This window comes from Cheilinus undulatus, linkage group 19 (genome assembly GCF_018320785.1).
Source record: "Cheilinus undulatus linkage group 19, ASM1832078v1, whole genome shotgun sequence".
Lineage (NCBI taxonomy): Eukaryota > Metazoa > Chordata > Actinopteri > Labriformes > Labridae > Cheilinus > Cheilinus undulatus.
This window is the reverse complement of record NC_054883.1, coordinates 5844672-5867578: the sequence shown is the minus strand read 5'-3', so window position 1 is coordinate 5867578 and position 22907 is coordinate 5844672. Positions and strand designations below refer to the sequence as shown.

Genomic DNA, 22907 nt, shown 5'->3' with positions numbered 1-22907 from the left:
CAAAGTGTTTGGGTTTTGTGGCACGTCAATGGGTGTAGCTGTTTTATGCTGCAGGACATCCCAGTTTTCCATTAGGATTCCATCAGAACCGGACGCATAACTCGCAACCGGGATATGAAGAGAATCACAACGAACATCCACATGCTTTCTGGCACATGATTGGATAATATAATATGACCGACAGTTCTAAGACCCAGTTATTAGATAGCATTTTTTCTTTGACGAGATGCTATTAGTGGATTTGTCTGCCAATCACTGCGAACAACCAATAGTTGCGTTGCGTGGTCACAGCCTAGCCGGAGTAATCCGTGTTATCCCATTGGCTGTAACTTGTGTTCCAAGAGTCTTCCCACACTAGTCACCTCTTGCTGTGGATGCCGAAGGCTGACAAGTTGGAAAAATTAACAAGGGTCAGTCGGCGTAACTTTCGGTAAGTTTGTTTTAGAGTCGCATATACACCAGTCGTCAACTACGACATTAAATATATAGTTTCTAAAGTAGTTACTCCTCGAACTAACCGTCAAATCGACATGTTACAATAAATCTGTCAACGGTCGTAGTTTTCGGGAGTTAGCTTGCCCGGGTTGTTAGCAGCCGTTAGCTTTTCTGCTCGTGCAGGTTAGTTTAGTTTAATGTCACTAAGTTAGCACGTTAGCCTTTAACAAACATCATAACCACTAATACGGCTACAGAACTTTGATTGTTGTTTCTTTGTTCAGTTGTGTTGTTTTTATATTCGTCGGGAACTTTCTAAAACAACAACGACAAGGAGCGGCAGTTTAATGTTATCCTCCATGATTATTACCGCGCCGCTTCATCTTTATTTGGTAGAAAACTGAGCTTATTAAAATAAACTTGGAATCCATTAATCTCTTTGTTTAATTCAGTTACAGAATTCAGCTGGAACAGCTAAGTCCTTAGTCACTTTCTTTTACAAGGAGCTCGTTAAAAAGTGCGTGTGGTTACGTGCACTTTTGCTGTTTACTAGTACAGAAACTTTCACTGGCAGAGCTGCTTTCGTTTTAATTTTTCTCTGTTATTTATATCCGATTTAAGTCTTTTGGCATGGACTTGCATTGTTCGCATATAATTGAAAAATGTTGCCAATGCATCATATGTGGTGTTTGTATCTCAGTAACCATTATTTACTCTAATTTTCTTGTCCATTTGTTGGAAGACAAATTGAAAAATGTCAGCTCTGAATCTTTAACGTGTTCCGTATTTGACCAATTATTGGAAGTTATTATTAAAAGCTAAGAACTTTATTTTTTGATGAAATGTGGGTCCAAACCGTTAAAGGGTCATACAGAATATATGCCAGTGCGTTGTACAGTTGCCTTTTTTAACATGGTTGTACACTGTTGGTATATATATTTCAACAACAACATTAAAAAGATGCTGCTTTGTATTTATGTATGTCACATTCTCACCAGATTTCTCACTGTTGCTTTGTGTTTCCTCTAGATGAGTGTTTTGTGATGACTCCCTTGGTGTGGGGACATTCGTCTGCCTGTCTTTGTGAAGCACATTGACAGAAATGAGTAAAGACGATGCACCAATCGAAATGGACCTGGTAAGTGAAAGTGGGGTTTCGATATGAGACTCTGCAATTGTCAGCTGAATCATCTATATCCTAAAGATAAGATTACATTGTTTAATAGAGATCATAAAACTCATCTAGAAAGGGTGGAAGGAGCCAAAGACTACTGTAGCTTAGTAAAAGTAAAGCCACTTTGATTAAGGTTTACTTAAACCCTTAGAGCTTGCAGCTGTTTTTTTTACCATCATGTGTCGTCTGGACTTTTTATCTTTAAAAGTGTGTACAGTCAAGCTCTAAACATCCTTTTTTCAGGACAACCTGGGCTTTAAGAATATATATACTACAGTAATGTCACTTGAATTTTTAAAAGGTTACAGGACTCTAAAGACATAAGAAAAAACAAATCAGAATTTGAAACTCAGCAGTTTTTATTTATTACATAAAAAACATCAGTGACTAAGCCTTTTCTTTGTACAGACTTGTTCTCACATCTCTTGGGGACAGAAAGGTGAAAGAACAAACATTTTGTGACAAACAGTTTTCAAAATATCTACATATATTTAAAGAAAAGTCCATGCACTTCTTTTGCAGTTAGGTTCATTTGTGCCATTCCTTAAAGCAGTAGAGATGCAACTGGTCAACTAAAACTCCCACAATGCATTGCTGAAAACAACAACTGGGCGAAAAGCTGAAGAAAGTGATCGAAAATGGATTAAAAATGGATTAAAAGACGTTAATTATTGGTTCTAACAATGTGGATTCAATCTGTAAAGACCCTGAAAAGTCACCAAAGTTCCAGGCTCGCTAGAACGGCGTCCTTTAGGGCTTCAAAAATATTGAGGATAGCAAATGAATGACAGGAAAGTCAGCTTTCAGAGAAAAAAAGAGAGTAAGTGTCTATGACTACTGGTTCAAAAGTTTTAACGTTTTTATAGACTTTTCACTTCTTATTATTTATGACAATGCTGTCCTCAGGGACCCCAGAAAGTCAGCCCAGTGTCGGGTTCACTAGAAAATGTTCTGTTAAAGCTACAAATGCATGGAGAACATAACCAGAAAGGCACAACAAAGAGCTTTCAGATAAAAAAAAAAAAAAAAAAAAAAAATTGTCTACGACCTACTGTTTAAACGTTACCAAGTGATCTTTAAAGGGATGTGACTGTGGCACGGATCCATGCCGCGTAAGCTCCAAGGGTTAAGTTTAAGTAAATGTGCTTGTAAGTAATTGGAGTAATTTATTTAAAGTTTACTCAAAGGAGTACATATTTACAGTGGGAATCCAATGGAGTGGGGCTGAAAAGTAAAATGTGATTTTTTTTTTTCTTCAATCAGTTAAAAAACAACAAGAGAATATGAATCCTCAACCAGTTGAAAATTTGGACTGAAACTTTCTCTTGCGTTGATATGAAAGTCTATAGTAAAGATTTCTCAGATCTTAAAAATACTAGTTGGGGTTCACCTGGAATACTTCTCTTGAGTTAAAATGAATGCAGTGGACATATTTAACATTGATTGTTTTTTCCTTCAGCTGTGATTCAGATAAGGCATTTCATCTTTCTCTTTTCAGGCTTTTGGATCAGCTAAGCCCTATGGGTCTTCAAGAAGTATTGTGAGGAGAATAGCTACTAGTCTGCCTCTGAAACCTTGCCCCAGGGTTCACTTTCAGGTAAATCATGTTAGGGTTTTTTATTTTCTCAGGGCTGAGCAAAACTAAAAAATGACATTGCTTTATCCTTTCTTTCAGCAAAGTATTATTAGATATGTTATTAGACACCTGTTCAACTTCTCATGAATGCAAGTATCTAATTATCCAATCACATGGCAGCATCACATGCATGTAGACATGGTTAAGATGATCTGCTGAAGTTCAAACTGATCAGAATGGGAAAGAAAACTGATTTGAGTGACTGTGCATGCTATGGTTGTCAGTGCAGACAGGCTGGTTTAAGTGTCACAGAAACTGCTGATCTACTGGGATTGTCACATACAGTCATCCCCAGGGTTTATAGAGTGGCCAGAGAAGGAGAAAATATCCAGTGTGCGTCAGTTCTCGGGGTCAAAATGCTTTGTTGATGGCAGAGGTCAGAGGAGAATGACCAGACTTGTTCGAGCAGATGGAAGGGCAACAGTAACTCAAATAGCCACTTGTTACAACTGAGGAATGCAGAAGAGCTCCTCTGAATGCACAAAATGTCAAACCTTGGAGTAGATGGGCTAACGCAGCAGAAGACCACACCAGGGTCAGTTGGTGGAGTCAGTTGTCTCGCAATCAGAAGGTTGTGAGTTCGGCTCTTGAAGTTGCATATCGATGTGTCATTGGGCAAGACATTTAACTCCAGTTTGCTCCCACTGCTTCATCGGTGATGTGTAAATGTGTATATGGATGCATTTGAATGGGATTAGCTAATACTGATGACCAATTCTTCAATTCTCCAGCAATTTAAAATATGTTTATTGTGAATCCAGTTGAAGTGATTCAGACTCTTTCACCACTAAACGTGCAACAGTTACTCTGAAGTAGGGTTGAGTGATAGGACAATCTCAGATCGTGAAGAAGTAAAATGTATTGGCAATCTAAGTAAGTTGTTTTATCGTAGAATTGTCCTTTTTACTTATAGCTCTTTGCTCCCTCTCCCCTTCTGCTTCCTGACGCAGCAGTGATTCAAGCTGCAAATGAAAGTGAAATTTAGATTTAATCCCTGAGATGATTGCTTACTGTCTTATACAAAGCTCTGTCTTGGTTTTCTAAACCATCAGTGTGCAAAACACATTGATTTGCACAATATAAACAAATTTTATGAATATTTTTTGAGGAGCTCAAAAGTTAGCATCCTAAACTGTCCACTGAGGTTCAAACAGGGAAGGGAGATGAACCACACCACAGTCAACAGGCTAAAGTGTGGCAGAGGCAGATAGCCTACTATTGGTTTAACTGTTACAGCCGCCATTGTTTTACTTTCCATTGTTTTCCCAAGTTATTTACAAAATTTCCCCCCTGACAGGTAACGGAATCTTGAGTGAAACTTTGTAATATCAGCGTCTTTTTTACGGAGGAAGGTGGCGATGTCTGCAAGGTCCCAACATTGATCATTATTAGAAAATCTTTTAAGCAGTATATTCATGGATTCAGGTGCATTTCTTTAGCTGACATTGCTAAATGCTGCTGCATCTCAGCCCGCATCTCCTCCTCCTCCTCTCTCCTCCATTGTAAGCAGCAACAGGTACAAATGTGACAGGTAGACTACTTCACTGCTCATCACAGCCTAATTTACCCCTGTAAATTAACATTTTCCTTACCCTTTTTAAAATAAAAATCAAGTTTTTGTTAAAATAACATACAGTCACTACCTCACTACATAGCCACGTCTGAAAAATGCACCAAATTCTTAGATACTTTTCTTAATTCTGCAGTCTGTCAACAAGAATGAAATAACTGTAATATAAAAATGCATATAATCAGGCTACTTGTTAAAGCTTCAGCTATAGGAATTCTATGTAGTGTCTCTGCTTTAAAGTGAAAATCAGTGTGTTAAAATGAGCGTAATAAACACTAAAGTAGAATTACTAACATAAAGAGGAGACAAAAATAATCATTTTAAAGTGGCACAGAAAATGCAGAAACAAATAGATGAGAATGCAGAAAAATAAAAGTTTGGAACTTGAATATATTGTGGTAGAAGACCTCCAGACTCCCTTACCTGATGGTGCAACTATGAAATTTTAAAATGAAATAATTTAAAAAAATTTTTAAGATTTAATGCATTGGCCAACAGGTTGGTGCCGAAGAAAAAGAAAAGTTTTTCAAACAGTATTTATGCACCTGAAGTAATGTTTAGGGTAAAAGGTTGATTTTCTTTTTATCAGCTTACAAATTTGTCTTAAAAATTGAATGAAAAAAATCGAGATGTGTCCATAAAAAATTTGTGATACTTTTTTTCCTATATCACCTACCCCTACCCTGAGGGTAGCTGAAGGCTTGCTTTAGTTTCATCTGACTTCATGAAAATGTTGTGAGAGTGTGAAAATGAGAAATTATTTTTTCTTATTTATGACAATATAATCAGACCTTTGAGACATGTTTGTCTCCAAAGTTCATATTTCAAGAATGATAAAACTGCGATTTATTGTGCCGCCCTATGAAACGGTTCTGTCTCTTCTTCTGTCGTCTCGTCTATTCTCACCGTCACAGCCATGTGACATGAAAATCTCATGCCCTCTTCAGCCTTTTGTTTACCTCTGCTTTTCTCACTGTTTTCATGTCAGAACCATAAACACAGGTGATGCAGTCAGTGTAACAGAGGTATTTTTCCTCTGAATGTGTTTTCAGAAATTAATACACGGTTAAAGTAAACTTTTCTCAGGTTTAAATTCTTTGACATGTGGTTTAAAACACTGAACTGTTTCTCTTGACTTTCCTGCTTCTTTCAACATTGTGCTTTCTCTCCTTCTTTTCTTCCTTCTACAGCTGCCCTCCTTTTAAGGAATGCAGTTTGTCTGCTTTAGGTCAGTTTGTTCAGCAACCTTCAGTAACCTCCAGCTGATTATAGACCTACATAGCTACCTGAACCTTCCATACATCAAGCATGTTGGAAATTCTGTGCTTGTATTAACACCCTATACATGCTGTACCCTCATTTTAGTGAAAAGTGTCTGTACATGAGTTGTTGAGATGCAGTGTTGTAGTTTGTTCAGGTGTGTGCTCTTCTCTGACATGTTTTTCCAGTCCCCATATTGACTTGGCTGTTCTCTATCCATCAGCTTTATCCTTACACTGAAGACGCCGGTCTCCTGATAGGCACCAGGAGGCAGATTGGTTTGGTGGCCTCTCTGGCTGATGTCGGCTGGATCGACGGGGATGAGGAGGATGCGGAAGACTACTTTGGCAGGCCAAGGTGAGAACAACATCATCATCTGTGCACCAACATTTTCTTAAAAAGCTCTGGATTTCAGAAGAAGAAAATTATCCTTATTTTTTTAAATATTCACTTATTTTGGACATTTAAAAGATGTAGTTTAAATTCCTCATAGTGGGAGTCGATCAACGAAGAATTTCCCCTTCCCACACCCACACTAAACTCAGATCTTCACTACCAACTGATGGGAATCTGTGGCTCAGTAGGTGGAGATGGTTGTCTCTCATCTAGAAGGTCAGGGATTTGATCCCCATGTCAGTATGACCATGAGATAGGCCAGAGATATACTTGCTGTGAACATCCTGTGATGTAAACGCATCACGCATGCCACACATCTCCAGCGACGGTTTGACTAGTCCACTTTGTACATCTTTAAAATCTAATGCAATGTGGACTCATTATGCAGTAAACGCGTGTGATAGAGGCGGAGGAGGTGTGACGATCAACACAACAGGAGAGAGAAACCAAGTCTATGATTCTCCTCATCTTTACAGTGTTTTACTGTTAGTGCACAGAGACAAACATTCCTGTCAAACCAGCTGGTGAGAGATCATTTCTGTTTTAGAAATCAGTGTTTAAAGTCGTTATGATAATGGAAGTAAGTTTGGTGTTCTAGTTCAAAAAGTGGCTGTGTAAAGTGGTGACTCTTAGTCAAGTGTGTCCATGGCTGTTAGTGAAGTTTTTCATGGAATACATATCTGATGAGAATATCTGGACATGATAACAGAAGACTTGACTCAGGACTGACCCAGCCAGCTGGAAGTCAGCAGTTAACACAGTCACCAATTCAACTAATACACCGGTGGTGTTATGTCAGTGCATGGATGAAAATGTTGTAGGAACTAAAGCAGATGGTGTGTTCTGAACACCATCCAATAAGATGGGTTGGGTATGTAAAAAAACGTATATTTACTAGAATGCTTGCCAAACACAAATTGAAATAGCAAGTATATCTCCAGCCTTAACCCAAACAGCTCCCACAGCTGCACGAGTGTCATGTGAATATGCATTATATGTACAAATGGGATTTTGTTAGAACTGACAGCTACTCTTCGTCTCAATGCATAAACCATCAAATGACCTGCGGTGTAAAAAGCACTTTGAGTAGTTGGGCAACCAGAAAAGCACAACATAAGCTCAAATCCATTTACTGTGGCGTTGACCTTCCTGAGTCGCAACCAACTGAGCAGGGAAAGACCAGCATCCCTATACAGCCTCCTAGCTGGGGCTGGGCAGTTATTCAAAATGTAGATTATATCACAGTATGGCCAGCTTCAATTTTCAAATCGCAGAAGGTGCAATATTTCTTCAACCTGAAAAGTGTGTCAAATTACCAGTTCACTAACCTTTTTGCAGCAGAGATGTTCTTCTCTATACATCATTCAAACAATCAAAAGTCGTATTTTTAAAAAAGTTTACACAAAATCCTTTCTTCCATTTTTGCGTGTTTTTTAATCAAAATGAGAAATACATAAAAATGACTATTCCCCTCAATGCAAAAATTTACACCCAATCCTGTGGATCATAAAATGATCCAGGTTGATTAAAGAAGACATCACGCTGTAGAAATATAAGTTGTTGTGTTGTCTTCAAACATCATATTTGACTAATAATAATTATTATTATTTTATCAACAATGTTTAAGTGGGTAGGGTCCTTAAATTTCTGTATATTCAGTCTTTAAAAATGTGGTTAAAACAGTAGAAGTGATTTAATGTTAGATGATGTTCAAACAATGAGATCTACCGTATTTACTGATGCTGTAATAGACACTCCCCACCCACACCGCCTCCTTTAATCCCTCTTTTCTAAATTCATTTTTCCCCTCTTTTTTCTAATCAATTTGATTTTTAAAAAGTTAGTAATGTCATTTCAACCTTTTTTCATTGAGCCCCTGTTGACATATATAAGAAGAGCTGTGGCCCACCATGACCCACAGGAAAAAAATGACTTATTGCTGTCAAAAATACACATCAATTTTAATAGTTTTAATCATTTAAAGCCAAAAATAGCCCAAAACACAAGTATTATTACCAAAAGACTTTGTATGAACCATTCATGTGTTTTATCTTGTTTCTAGATAGTTTGAATGACCCTAATTTTAACAACCTCAGAGTTTAAGTAACAACATAAATCTACCTTTTCTTAACAGATCAGGGATCCCTCCAGGACTCCTGTTCAGAGCCCGCCAGCCTCACCCTCACACTTTAACCCGCCGGAGGTCGCTACCAAGCATACACCAGGGGCCTCCAGACCCCCAGGGTCCCACAGTCGCTAATGACGAGGCAATTCAGAAGATCAGTGCACTGGAGACAGAACTAGCCAAACTCAGAGCTCAGATAGCACAAATCGTGTTGGCTCAGGAAAAAAACACACAGACAGGTATGCGGTCCACCTCCTCTCTCTGCTTTGTCACATTGACTGAGCTCTTTGTTTTCCTGTATCTATGGTGGTGTAGTAACACTGATTGGCCTCGAGATGGCAGCAGAATTTCACGTGTCACCCAGCTTTAACATTTTTTTCTTTTTTTGTTTTGCCTCGGCTGTTTCCCCAGGCGCACCTCCACCTCCTCCCCCACCTTCTGGCACCCTACCTCCCCCACCCCCACCTCCTCCCCCACCTCCACCACCACTGCCACCCCCAAATCTCCAGAGGACATTTTCTGCCATTGACTTGATAAAAGAGCGCAGGGGGAAGAGGACAGAAGGTCAGACAGTTTTGGAACAGAGGCCATTGGAGATCCCAAACATGCTGGATGTACTGAAAGACATGAGCAAAGTTAAGCTGAGATCAGTCAAAAGGTAGGTCTTCAATGTAAATGAAGAGAAGAGATTTACATTTATTTGGAAGTTACTAAATAGGAATGTTTTTTGTTTTTAGTCAATGTGTTGTTTTGGAAATTGTTATATGTGAGAAAATGTACTACCCTATGAATAATGCAGTGGATTATTGTGATTTGTAATTGTTTCCATAGTCGTTCAGTGGATAATGATGCCAAATCAAAGCCCAGTGAGCCGGCAGATGCTGCAGCTTTAATTGCAGAAGCCTTGAAACGCAAGTTTGCCCACCGCTATCGACACGACAGCGAGCGAGACGACACAGAGGACTTCAAACTTCCTGTTCCAGAAGCAAAGCCTAAAACCCAAACCCCTTTGGTAGGTAACATCACTCTTTCTAATTTATACTTTGATCAAAAACAAGCCACAAAATCAGACTGTTACATAGATAGATCTTTTCCCAGAGGAGAACTGCATACAATTTTGATGGACTTAATTTTAGATATTTAAGTTAACACAATATCGGATTTAAATTCAGATATGATACTAGTAAAAAACAGACAATAATTATCACCTGTTGAAATACCACCCTAACAAAAATAAAAGTTCAAAGCATCCAGTGTTTGGTAATTCCTTTATTTTGAATTACACAAACTAAAAGACCTTCACACTGTCCTAATTGTGTAAATATGATTGTGACGTCATGGCAAAAAGTAGGCATGTGGTTGAAAATATCACTGAAATTCAATGTTTTTTTTAGGATACTTGAGATACTATTCATCCTTAAATAGCCACAATTTCATTGTTTGGGTATCAGAAGTATTAAAGTTTTATGTGGTGAGTAGATAAATTAAAGAGGAACTAAATCCCAGAGTTTTGACTGAGGTACATCTGCCTTTGAATTTCAAAAAGTGCTTTTAGAGCAGTACTGGGAGGGGAAAAGGACAAGATATGCCAACTCTCACTCCTTCCTACTGTCCCCATCAGCCACTAAACTGTACAGTCAATGCTGCTTTTGCTGATTTGATTATTAGACATAATGACATAACCATCCAAGGTAGACTTAGCATGAGCTACCTGAGTGTGAAACAATGGTATTTGCTCCTGTAGACAACACAAGTTTGTATGTTATCAGCATCAAAATAGTCATGAGCAAGGGGAAAGAACCTCACTACCCACAGCACCGTCTCCGATTGGTGAAGCCTGCTGTTATCCTCAAAGTTTGGCTGTTGGCTGCTACTGCTGAAAGTAAGCGTTGGAAACAGCAGGTAGTCACTGTTGATCTCTGATGCTGAAAGCTGGCACCACATACGTCACCGTCAGTCATATCAGTGCAGTAGTAGAGTCTTAGCCTGCATAGGGCAGTTACTATGCATATTTCCTAGACAAAATCTCACACCTACGGACAATTTACAGTCACCAGTTAATAGGGATGTAATGGTATCAAAATCTCATGGTATGGTAATACCTTAGAAACAAGTCCACGGCACAGTTTATTACTGTATCAAAACAGAAAGATAAAATGGCATCTATGATACAACAATATGTGCAAAAAAGTGTTGTAGGTGTGGATTAAGCTTAAAAATATCTACTCATACCTAACCTAAAACCTTTGTTGTCCACCACTGAAAACATCTGTAGGTCTTTGTTGATATATTCACAGATACACCTTGTGATCTGTTGAGCCCATGCACTGTTGAGGGGACGTGGGATTGTGAACGCTTCCTTAAGAGTCTTTTGGCCTGGCCTGATTCTGCTCCTGGCATCTTCACAAATCTTCTCAGGTTGATCATTTGTCAAGTGGCTCCTCATGTTACTTGTATTTTCTATCAAATGTGTCACTGCAGTCTGGCAGTGTCTGCTATGGCTTTTGTTTATCTGACACCGGGAAACCAAAATACTTCCACATGCCAGAGTTAAAAGTCCCCACAAATTTAAAAACGGACTGATTCTGCCTCGCCACTCATAGCATCCACTATTTTTATGCTTAGATCAAGTTAGTGAGAGGCGTGCAAAGGATGGTGAATACACAAGGGCTGATGATGACTGTAGTTCCACAAAAAAACACTTTGTCCTTAAGACCTACCGTTTGAAACATCACTTGTTCCCAACAACAACACAGGCATTTCTATCACTGCAATACTGCAATGTTAACAATACTGTTGCATCTCAACAAGTTAACCTAACAAGTGTGTTTTTGGATTGTGGGAGGAAGTTGGAGAGTCAAGAATGTACCTACATGTTCACAGGGAGAAAATGCAAACCACACAGGCTCAGCCTGACTGAGATTCAAACCAGGAACCTGTTTCTGTGAGGCAGCATTGCTAGCCACTGAGCCACTGTGCAACCTTTATTAATATTGAGATTAAGATCCTATTCTATTAATTGTCTTTTGAATGATGATGTGTGAGTGCTCTCCTGGCTTTAATGCATTATTTCTCCTTTGCTTTTACAGTTTGGACAGCACATGTTAAGACAAACTGGAAAAAGGAAGCTGCTGTGAACAGGTGATTCAGGTGTACTGCGGACTCTTGAAAGTGCCTTACTAAGCCTTTAACACCAGCTGTTTCAGAGGAGAAAGGGACTCTGCCTCGGCTCGTCAGTCATCTTAAAGTGTTGCATTCAATGATCATTTTGACCATCTGTTTTTGCACTTTTATAACTTAAATTAGCCTTCTGTTTTCTTGTTTTTGTTCTTTTGAATGCTTTTGTTTTTGTGTTGAATCATCAAAAGTTCACTACTTTATGATCACGAGTTAAAGTGTCAGAGGCTTGAGCCTTTGTCAAAGCAACACTACAGAATTGTTAGATGTTTGTGATATGGTTCAGTCATTGTTCATTCCCAGTTTCTTCTATCAGAGCACTTTCTTACTCATGGAACAGAGTGCTGTTTGTTGATAGTATATATTTTTGTGAAGACTTGTAGACTAATTTATGATCGGGATGCTCTTATTTATGTTGAAGTAGATAATCATGATTTTAAAACTGCTAATTATTATGTTTGTCGTTAGGTTTTAAACTGTTGTTTCAGTTGTGTCCCAGTCTTGCCAAGGTCTTATTTTGATTCACACGCTTCCATCCCAGTTTTATTTGACTTATTCTCTTGTAAGTTTTGTGGTAGAAAGCCAAAGACATTCCAATGATCTGTGAGATTTTGCCTTTAAGTGCTAACATTTAACTTTAATTTTCCTAGTTAGGATGGTGCTTTAGCGATGCAGAAACAGACCCTGTAATGCTTCACTAGAGTTCATATTTCTAGTTTTCTCACCAGTACAGGCACATGTGCAATGTTTAGTTTCTTTATCAGTAACTCTGTGATAAGACTTTGTCACGAAACGACTCTCACAGAACGTTTGTTTCTGAGATAATCATCAGCATAGAAGTGGCACGGTTTTGTAGTTACCTCTATTGTCCAAAGGCACCTCCTGTTATCAGTATCCCAAAGGTATCTATCATGCTTTTGTGCCAGTAATCACCACATTTTTACTCCTCCGTTAAAGAATGTGTCCCAGAGCGTATCGACTCCTCAGGGTCACGTTAGGCAGTATTTTCTTCAAAGTGACTGACTGTACGCTGTTTCATATTCTGTCCTCAATGAAAGTTTAGTTGCTGCTTTAGAATAACTCTTTTGTTACCTTTTATAAACAAGGGAAGCTGGACAGGATGTGTCTGTTGTCATAAAGTGATTTAAATTTACTATTCAAGGATTGCCTTCATTAAAGTTATCTATTGTTGTCAAATCTCTCAATAAAAGTTAATGGTTTGTCCTGACTTGAACCCGTGTTTGTGTGGCATTGTTTGGTGTTAACTTCTAGAGAGAGGTTTGTTTTGTCAAAAGTGAGGAGAAAAGAAAGATTTCAGAAACATGATGATGAAGATTAGGGCTGAGATTAAACATTTTGAACAGCACTGTATTGACATTCTCATCGACATAGACTACTAAAGACCCTTGTAGGAGTCGTGGAGCATCCTTAAATTTAACCCCAGCACCCTTAAAAGAACCCTATGAGGAGCAAGTGCCACACCAGATGTTTTTTTATCTTACAAAACCCTAAATTCTGAATAATTCCTAGTCAAGATGCAGCATAAAATAATCTGTTTATTAATTGGTAGAAAAATGGGGCGCAGATGACCGAGTGGTTAGGTCATGTATGCAGGTGGCCCAGGTTCAAGTCTGGCCTCTTTCCTGCATGTCTCTCCTCCACTCTCTCATCCCTGTTTCTGACTCTATCCACTGTCTGCTAAAATAAACATATGAAAAGCCCCAAAATATATATCTTTTAAAAAAGACAGAAAAACAGGTTTATAAAGCAAACAAAATGTTTTTTAATAGATAAATAAACCCTTTTCCTAAGCAGACAGGTCTTTTATGTGATGGGAAAAGGACTTATATTATTTACCTCAGTAACAGTGAAAAAAGACTCAGCGAAGAAGTCAAATGTCAATATTTTGATTGGAAAAACAAAATGTGGAGTTTCACTGGTGGTTTTCCTCTGTGCTTCCCTACTGATTCACTCCACATGGTGGCGCTTGCGACATGTTAGTGGGTAATGTGCAAGAAAGTTAACTGGCAAAATCTGAATATAGTAAGAAACTAAGGTGATTAGATTAATAAATCCTGCACTTTACCGTGTTTGGAGCATATCAAATTCTACATTAAAATAATCATATGACTGGCTTGTAAAATTGCAAGCTTGCAAAGCTGACAGTTTGTCTGCCATCAGGGGAGATTCATCTTGCAAGGCTGCAGGTTTGTCAACATGGTGGACAGAGAAGGATGGATGCAGCTATATGCATACTTTCATCAGAACTGGACACTTTTTTTTTATCAGAGGAAGAGCAAAGGGCCGCACTGATAGCTTTCCTCGGTGGAAATATTTTTGCTCCAATCCTGACCAGCTTCTTCAAGAGTTTAACTCAACCACTGGCTCCACTGACAGTAGGAATCATGCATTTACATGGCAATGGCTGCCTGTTGAGTTCGTGTTATGAAGTCTGCTCTAAAGGCAGGGCATGCCTACTACGGCAAATGTTCTGTTACCTTAGATTTTTGTTGCTCTAATTAGCCCATCATCTATAACAGCATTTCTCAACCTTTTCTTTGAAGGTACCCTTTAGAAGTTTGAAAAATCCTAAGTCACCCAATACTAAAAGTTTTTTTTTTTTTATAAAGTTGGATACATTCTTTAAATCCATCACTTTCCCCTCTGTGTGTTAAATGCAAAACAGAAACTGGTACCCTAACTCACTGTTTATTGTCATGTTATGAAATGCAGAAATACTGGTTGGAAATACTTTCTTAAATAGAGGAAATTTTTAAAAATATAGAAATGGATCCCAGATTTTAAGACTTCCAAGTCAAAGTAAATGCAGTGAAGCTAATAAAAATCAAAATATTGTCACTTTTGCTGCCAGGAAAAATATACAGTGGCTTTCAAAAGTTTTTATTCTCCCTTGAACTTTTCCACATTTCTTCACGTTACAACCACAAACGTAAATATATTTTATTGGGATTTCATGTGATAGACGAACACAAAGTGGTGCATAATTGTGATGGAAGGAAAAATATACATGGTTTTCAAAATCTTTTACAAATACAAATCTGAAAAGTGTGGTGTGCAGAAGTATTCAGCCCCCTGGAGTCTGATACCCATGAATTAAATCTAGTGCCCTCAGAAGTCACTTAATTAGTAAATAGAGTCCACCTGTGTGTCATCTAGTCTCAGTCTAAATCCAGCTGTTCTGTGGAGGCCTCAGATGTATTTTAGAGAACATCAGTGAACAAACAGCACCATGAAGACCAAGGAACACACCAGACAGGTCAGGGATAAAATTGTAGAGAAGTTTAAAGCAGAGTTAGGTTATAAAAAAAATATCCTAAGCTTTGAACGTCTCACAGAGCACTGTTCAATCCATCATCCCTAAACGGAAAGAGCATGGCACAACAACAAACCTACCAACCCGTCCACCTAAACTTACAGGCCGGGCAAGGAGAGCATTGATCAGAGAAGCAACAAAGAAGCCCATGGGAACTCTGGAGGAGCTGCAGAGATCCACAGCTCAGGTGGGACAACCTGTCCACAGGACAACTATTAGCCGTGCACGCCACACATCTGGCCTTTATGAAAGAGTAACAAGAAGAATTGTTGGAAAAAAGTCAAAAGCCATGTGGAGGACACACCAAACATGTGGAAGAAGGTGGTTTAGTCAGGTGAGGCCAAAATTGAACTTTTTAGCATAAACCCAAGGCACTACGTGTGGTGGAAAACCAACACTGAACATCACTCTGAACACACCATCCCCACCGTGAAACATGGGAGTGTCAGCATCATGCTGTGGGGATGCTTTTCTTCAGCTGGGACAGGGAAGCTGGTCAGAGTTGATGGCAAGATGGATGGAGCCAAATACAGGGTAATCTTGGAGGAAAACCTGTTAGAATCTGCAAAAGACTTGAGACTGGGGCGGAGGTTCACCTTCCAGCAGGACAACGACCCTAAACATAGATCCAGAGCTACAATGGAACGGTTTAGACTGAAGCATATTCATGTGTTAGAATGGCCCAGTCAAAGTCCACACCTAAATCCCACTGAGACTCTGTGGCCAGACTTGGAAACTGCTGTTCACAGATGCTCTCCATCAACTCTGACTGAGCTTGAGCTAATTTGCAAAGAGGAATGGGCAAAAATTTCAGCCTCTAGATGTGCAAAGTTGGTAGAGACATACCCAAAAGACTTGTAGCTGTGACTGCAGTGAAAGGTGGCTCTACAAAGTATGACTCCAGGGGGCTGAATACTTCTGTACACCACACTTTTGAAATGTTTATTTGTAAAAGATTTTAAAGCCATGTATAATTTTCCTTTCACTTCATAATTATGCGCGACTTTATGATGATCTATCAAATGAAATCCCAATAAAATATATTTACGTTTGTGGTTGAAATGTGGAAAAGTTGAAGGGGTAGGAATACTTCTGCAAGCAATTGTCAGTATAGCCAATGATTTATATATTCATGATAATTCTTGATTACAAATGAAGGACTTTGAGGGGAAACCCTGATGATGCCAGAAGGCACCCCTGTTTATAAAGACTGATCTACGAGGCGTTGTCTTGACGGGTTTATCCCGTGCCATCGACATGTGGCTGCCTTTCTGGCGTGTCAGGTTATTGCAGAATAACAATCACAGAATCATGACATCATTGGCCACGTGTCATGTGTTAAGTTATCCTGCTATTCCCAACCCAGTGAAGAGTGATTTAACTGTGTGACATTCAAAGACATGTTTGTCAGCAACAGGTTTTATTATTCAAATCTTAACTGCAACAGGCAAGTATCAAAAAGGTCAATACAGCAAAGCCTTTACAAAATCTGGCTCGACACTTAAAGTCATCCCAAAAATGGCTGTCGCAACAAATTGTAAACAGTTTTATCAACAGTCTTACAGCACTTACAGCGAAATACAAATCAGCTAAAGTAAGAAAAGCACCTGTTATCTTTCAAAATGTTTCAACACAAGTTGTGCCACTATACAGAGTCAAAGTAGACAAACCAAACACAAAGAAATGGAATGTTCAAAGTCACTCGACCATTTTGTTTCCGTACAAAAGAGAGAGAGAAAAAAAGAGAAAAGGACAGCTAGGAGTTGTTCTTCACAACAAAAAAAGGCAAAGGGATTGGACAGTGCATTCAAAGACAAGCACACCATGCACTTGATGGGAACAGGAGCTGGTTTGGTCACTTAGCATAGTTTGTGCATAGTAATAAGGCATCAATCGAGCAGTCCTTTAGGTTGCATGTGGCTGAGAGAGACATTCTGTGGAGAGGGAGAGTCCCCTTCAGTAGATCCGAGAAAAATAAAAATAAAAAAACAGACAACCTTGCATCAGCTGCAGTCACCTCCTCCCCCTCCTCTCCCTCTTTAGAAGAGATTGGCAAAACCCTGAGCGAGTCGAGTTGCGTGGAGTGGAGTTCCAGGTTTAGATGCATGTGCAGCGAGTTTCTGATCTCCAGTCTGGGTGGGAAAATTCCCCCGAGTTCAACCAGCGCTGGAAGATTCATCAGGAAAAATAAAGACTAATTTCTACAATACCTTCACAAGGTGTCGTGGAAAGTGGATGCACATCCAACACCATCATTATTCAGGAGTGCAAGAACACGTCGTAGCACAGGCGGAGTTACTTATTATGGCATCTGGTGTGTTTGAATACGGTTCTGCTCATGGCTTCGACAGTGGGATGACAGTTCAAACGAGTGGTTCTTCACATCTGTGCTTTGAAGGCAAACCGTGGAGCCGACATGATTCTGTTCAGTTCAAGGGAAAGAAACAACAAACAAACAAACAGGGAGATGCGTAAACAGTCTTCAAAGAGGCAGCAAAAGGACTGGGCTTGTCACATTTTTTTGTTGTTTTTTTTTTACATGAGGAAGAATCTTCAGTACGAGAGCAACACGTCTTAAAGTCTTAGGAGGGTAGAAAGTCTGAATACTCCGGTCGTCTCGGTCAATTCAGTTCAGATCATTCTTCAAATCTTTGTTTTCAAATGGCACTTCAAAATACCAGAAAAAGGTCTTCAGTTCTCAGACTTTCCCCTTAAGGTTCACCAAAAGAAAAAAAAAGTGGCGTGTTCAGTCAGTAATGCCAGAACTACAGTGGACAAATAAATAAAACAAAGCAAATAAAAGAAAATACAGCAGTAGCCAAATGAGGTATCTATGTATTGCTCTATGCCAAAAAGAGGAATTAAAATTAAATAAATTAAATAAAATCAGTGGTTTATCAAGATGGGAGGCAAAAGCAACAAAACAAAAACAAGGTGTTAGGATCAAGTGGGGCAGCGGCAGTCTGCGGCACATCACACGTCCCACCCGACCCCCAGTGTTGAGGTGAAAGGGCCCACGAGGAGTGTCAGGATTCTCTGCTTCCCTGAGGTATTTCTTTGGAGCTGGTTCCTCCTGCCGTTGTGGTGTTGCTGTCTCTTCGGGCGATGGCGGCAGTGGTCTCTTCTGTGTTGGTTCCAGCTGTGCTGGGCTCTGCCTCCTCTGAGACGGAGGTTTGTTCCTGTTGAAGGCCTCCCCAGCTGGCCTTGTTCAGACCCATGTAGCCCAGCATGGTCTGGGACAGACGTGTGTCGGAGAAACGGGCCCACTCTGCAAACAGCGGTTCGGCTACGTATGTCATGAAGCCTGAGGATGGAGAGGAGACAGAAGATAAAGCCTTGGGCTACAGCCTGGATGGTGAGTTTAAATGAAAGCTTTAAAGAGGTTATAAAACAGACTGAAATCAATGCTGATGCCTTCTTATGAGCTAAAAAACAATCAGCATGTAAATAGAATATTTCTAATGCCTGAAACTGCTGATTCTACAGCACTCTGTAGAAACAGACTGTATCTTACAGTTTCAACAAGAAAGTTACTTGAGTGGCACAACTGACTGTTTGTAAGAGACAGGGTGAGATTTTTAGCTAAAAACAACAACAATTGTGAACAGAAGCAAAACAAACCAAAAACATGTACATGCACATCCACAGGACACTCAGCAAAACCGATAACTGACAGCCTCAGCTGATATGCATATATAATGATCAATGAAAGGCACTTAATGTTATGAACGTGAAAGTGCATGATCAAAAAATAGGCAAAAAAAAAAAAAAAAAAAAAATTAGCATCATTGTAGCATCAGGAAAAGAAGAAGTGATCTTTATTGATGATGGCTGCATCTAAATGCCAACAGATAATCAGCCAAATGCCTGTAATTGACCTCAATAATCAGCCAGATGAAGAACTGGTTGACCCCTTGGTCCACAGGGGTCTCCAAAATCAACACAAACCAAAAACTCCCAACACAACCTTCAATACAACAAATGTAAAACACAGCTGCTTACCTATTTGAATGTTTCCAACAGTGTTTGCATCTCTGTCACAGAGCGGGCTTACTTCAAGTTTGTGCTTCTTCTCTATGTCTCCTACAAGAGCAAAAAAAGTTATGATCAGTATGCTGAGCTGTACTTTCTGGCCTGGCCATGGATACGCCATAACATCCTACTATGCAATTAGCAAGACATGTTGTCTTACATAGTTAGACCATTGGAGAAATACACATGCTGGCAACTTCACTCACACACTTTTAAAATTGTTTGGTCAGACAGCGCTTTAACACTTTACCACTGTTTAGAATGATTGTTAAGAGGAGTGGTCTATGTATGTGTACATGTAATGTTCATGCCAAAACCAAGCTCTTCCATTCACTCCAGGGCAGAGGAAGTGTACAATGCTTCAGTGAGCTACTTAGCTCTCACACTAGTCAAACAAACAGGTTGTTTCCACCAAGCGTTCTGGTTCAGTTTGATACGGCACGATGCCCATTTTTTGCATTTCCACAGAGCAAAAGTTGGAAAGGGTCCCAAAAAACGGACCCGTACCGTCCTACTTTTTGGAACCCTTCCCTAGGGGTACCAATCTGACCTATTCGTCCCAGAAAGGTGGAGCTATACACACAACAACAGGAGTTTGCACTGACGTCATGTCAGCGTGCGACACTTCTGCTCAGCTCCGGGCTGCAAAACACGGAAGTCTCTGTGAGGAGTGGGCGAAAATGGGAGAAAAACAGACTAATATCAGCTTAAATCGGGGATATTTGGACTCGACAGAGATCCAAACTGTTTCCTAGTCTGTGGATACTGATATATGGCCACAAATCAAGTTTCCTGATGTTTATCTAGACGTGATTCTAAAGCAGAGCCAGGCTCACATAAGCTTTGTCTATCCGCGATGGATGTGAATTAAAGGTTTGTGAATATGAAGCTGTAGATCAGTTGATTCTCTGTATTGTAGATAGTTGGTCATCTACTTCTTACTTTAGGTAACCTGTAAAAACATCGCTCTGTGGTTGTTGGACGTGTTTGTAAAACTTCGGGCTGCAGCCTATTTTAAAACGAGATCAGTGCACCCAGGATCTCTGACTTAATCTAGTTTGATTTTAACACCAGTTAAACTTTTGGTTTATTTAAAGTGGTGAATTCTCATGGTTTAGCTCTTAACTTTTGTATGATGGCAAATAAACTGTTATAGACTAGATACATTTGCATATTAATGTACTGTTACAACTCAAAATGTTTCTGTACACTTATTCCATCAGCCGAGGATCTGTACTGACTGTGGTTTATATAACTATGATGAATTTTTCTTTTTTTAAGTACTTGTAGCTGAAATAAAGCTGTTTACTGCTTATTCCCCACTGATTTCTGTCACTCATCCTTCCTATAATTCAGCGGCTGAACCAGCAGACTAGCGCTGCATGTGGCTTCACATTCATGTCTTTACAACCTGACCACCAAGTGAGGGTGCCGGTGTCTGTGGAAACGCAAACTATTTTGGTGTTTAGCATACCAAACCGTACCAAACCATTCTCAATCAAACCGGACCACCTGGTGAAACGCGGCTAAAGTGGACTTTGGGGGTCAAACCTTTTGGGCGATACAGAATGCAGAATACAGAAAGAGAGCAGTGGTGGTCAATCCACAGTCAAAGGTTGCCAGATACTTACTGTATGTTTTCTCAAACTCTTTTGATGTCTCATAAAGACGCATCAATTACATCAAACTCACCAAGCTCTGACATTCATAATAGTTCAGATCAGTGGATGAACAATTGTTTGATTTTCCTATTCCCAATTTCCCAGTAATTGATCAGACTTTTATTTTAATTTTCAGGCTGCATAGGAGATTGTCTATCAAGTTTTGACACATAAAGGTCATTATACCACTTTTCTTTCAGTTGATTACATCTAATGTTGACAAATGACTTAATTTTTGTTTGATTCATTCATTTAAACTCTACTATCCCAATGCAAGTATGCGCACTGTTGCTGTCCGTATACACACAGCACTTCTGCTCTCCCTCCAACAGCTCATCTTTTACTGTACCTCTTTTATTATATATAAATGCTGCCAATGTATTTATGCAATTTAGTCAGTGTAAAGTGGTTTGCCTGCACTCAAACTCCATCTGTTTCTATATCTACTCCAGTTCTTGTTGAATTCCATCAAGTTCTGTGTGATTTGCTTTAATGCAGTTCTGCATATTATTGTGTACAAGCACTCGTCTGCTTTCTGTCCTATTCCTGGTAGAAGGATATCTTATTTAATGTTGACTGGCTGTAGCCGTTTCTGTGAATGATAAATACCTGCGGCTGTTTCCAGAATTTTCCTCCACAACGTTCCCAAAACAAAGCAAGTGTAAAAAACATCAGTAAGTATTTTTATTTATTGTTTGCCTCATAGCATAACTGCCTAAGCCATTTTTTGCCAAATTGTGGTATCTGCCTTACTCTACTCTCTTCATGCTGCTGAATCATTGTGCCTTATTGCCTATATCCTCAGCCAATCAGAGTGCTTGTTAAAGTCCATAATCACTTATGCCTAAGTCTCTATCAATTCTATCAATTAATTATCTTTATGTCACTTTTGTGTATTATGCAGACCTTGCTGTGGGTTTTTCTTTTTTTAAGGAACTTGTTCACACATCTGGTAGAAATCACTCTGACAGTATAAATGAAAACATTCAATGTGTTTGCTGAGATATGTCTTTTTTTTCCTGAAACCTTTAAATGTGACTTAGGCAATTTTGCTGTGAGGCTGATATAATGTTATATGAAAAATATATGTGTGTTTTGTTTGCCTCCTGATAGGCTTACCCTTATAGAAAATTAATAGAAATATGAAGTTGGGCAGCATTTAAAAAACAAAACAAAAACAAAAGCTTAATAAACTTAAAAGAGAATGAGGCAGCATAAAAAAGGGTCAACCTTGTTGGAAGAACTCCTCAGTGACTTTCTCACTCCACTGTTTACTCAGCTCCCAGGGTCTGCAGGGGTTACAGATGTCTGCACACTTCAGAGCCATCTGCACAGCAGAGGAAAAATAAAAATAAAATAAGGTCTCCAAGTCTTATTCAGATGCAGACAACTTTTGTGTTTGTGTGACAGAAGAGGTAACGAACCTGCAGGATGAAGTGACGGTGGGTAGCGTTGCTTAAGCACAGGTCATCCTGGTCCAAGTGCAGACGAAACCTGGACAGGTAATCGTTCTGTCTGCTGATGTCCGTGGCCAGGATTAAGGAGCCCAACTCCTGCTCCATGTTTAAGCTGAGGGGGAGCAGAGAGGTGCTGTTACATCGGAACCGTCTAATGCTGAGTGAAGATCAGCTTCTCATACTGCTAGTGTCGGACTGACCTGTCCTCTGCAGGGAGATGGGAGAACAGCCCTGTCTCTCTGAGCAGGCCAACAGCTGACTTCCAGTGGTGGTTTTCCAAAACTGAGGTATTCTGCACAAGAAACATGCGCATGACCATTTTTATCAAATAAAATAATACATCTTGAATTTAAGTATATGCATGAGAAGCTTGTCAGACTGTTTTAGTGCGGTTTTACCCTATACAGTGTAGAGAGATAGTGGTCAGTCTTAATGAGGAAAGGCTGGTTGACTCCAGGATGGTCCAGGTCGTGTGTGGCGGCTGCAAGCAGTCCCAGTAGGATGTCCCAGGAGGTCAGAGACTTGGCAAGCTACAAACACAGCAGGACAGAATTTAAGAATTATTTCAACATTTTCACCACCCTGTCAGTGTGAACACAGAGATGAGAATAACACACCCAGACAGTTTGACTTCAATCCCTTTTAACTAT

At 39.5% G+C, this 22907-nt stretch overlaps 2 protein-coding genes across 8 annotated transcripts in view; one reads left to right on the top strand and one right to left on the bottom strand.

The window, feature by feature from the left end:
- Window positions 1-334: 334 nt before the first annotated feature.
- Window positions 335-13007, top strand: mtfr1 (mitochondrial fission regulator 1). The gene is made up of 8 exons (XM_041814711.1): window positions 335-430; window positions 1465-1573; window positions 3108-3206; window positions 6299-6432; window positions 8606-8835; window positions 9008-9254; window positions 9428-9608; window positions 11686-13007. Exons 2-8 carry the CDS (start codon window positions 1538-1540, stop codon window positions 11731-11733), a joined length of 975 nt encoding a protein of 324 aa, XP_041670645.1. The 5' UTR covers window positions 335-430; window positions 1465-1537; the 3' UTR covers window positions 11734-13007.
- A 3503-nt stretch (window positions 13008-16510) lies between these two features.
- Window positions 16511-22907, bottom strand: part of pde7a (phosphodiesterase 7A) — a 48816-nt gene continuing 42419 nt past the window's right edge. For all 7 annotated transcript variants that reach the window (XM_041814015.1, XM_041814016.1, XM_041814017.1 and 4 more), the window contains 6 exons: window positions 22656-22787; window positions 22458-22549; window positions 22225-22369; window positions 22031-22127; window positions 19110-19190; window positions 16511-18411 (listed from right to left, as the gene is read on the bottom strand). In XM_041814015.1, coding sequence (XP_041669949.1) covers window positions 18134-18411; window positions 19110-19190; window positions 22031-22127; window positions 22225-22369; window positions 22458-22549; window positions 22656-22787 — 825 coding nt within the window. In that variant the 3' untranslated portion in view covers window positions 16511-18133. The remainder of the gene's footprint in view (window positions 18412-19109; window positions 19191-22030; window positions 22128-22224; window positions 22370-22457; window positions 22550-22655; window positions 22788-22907) is intronic.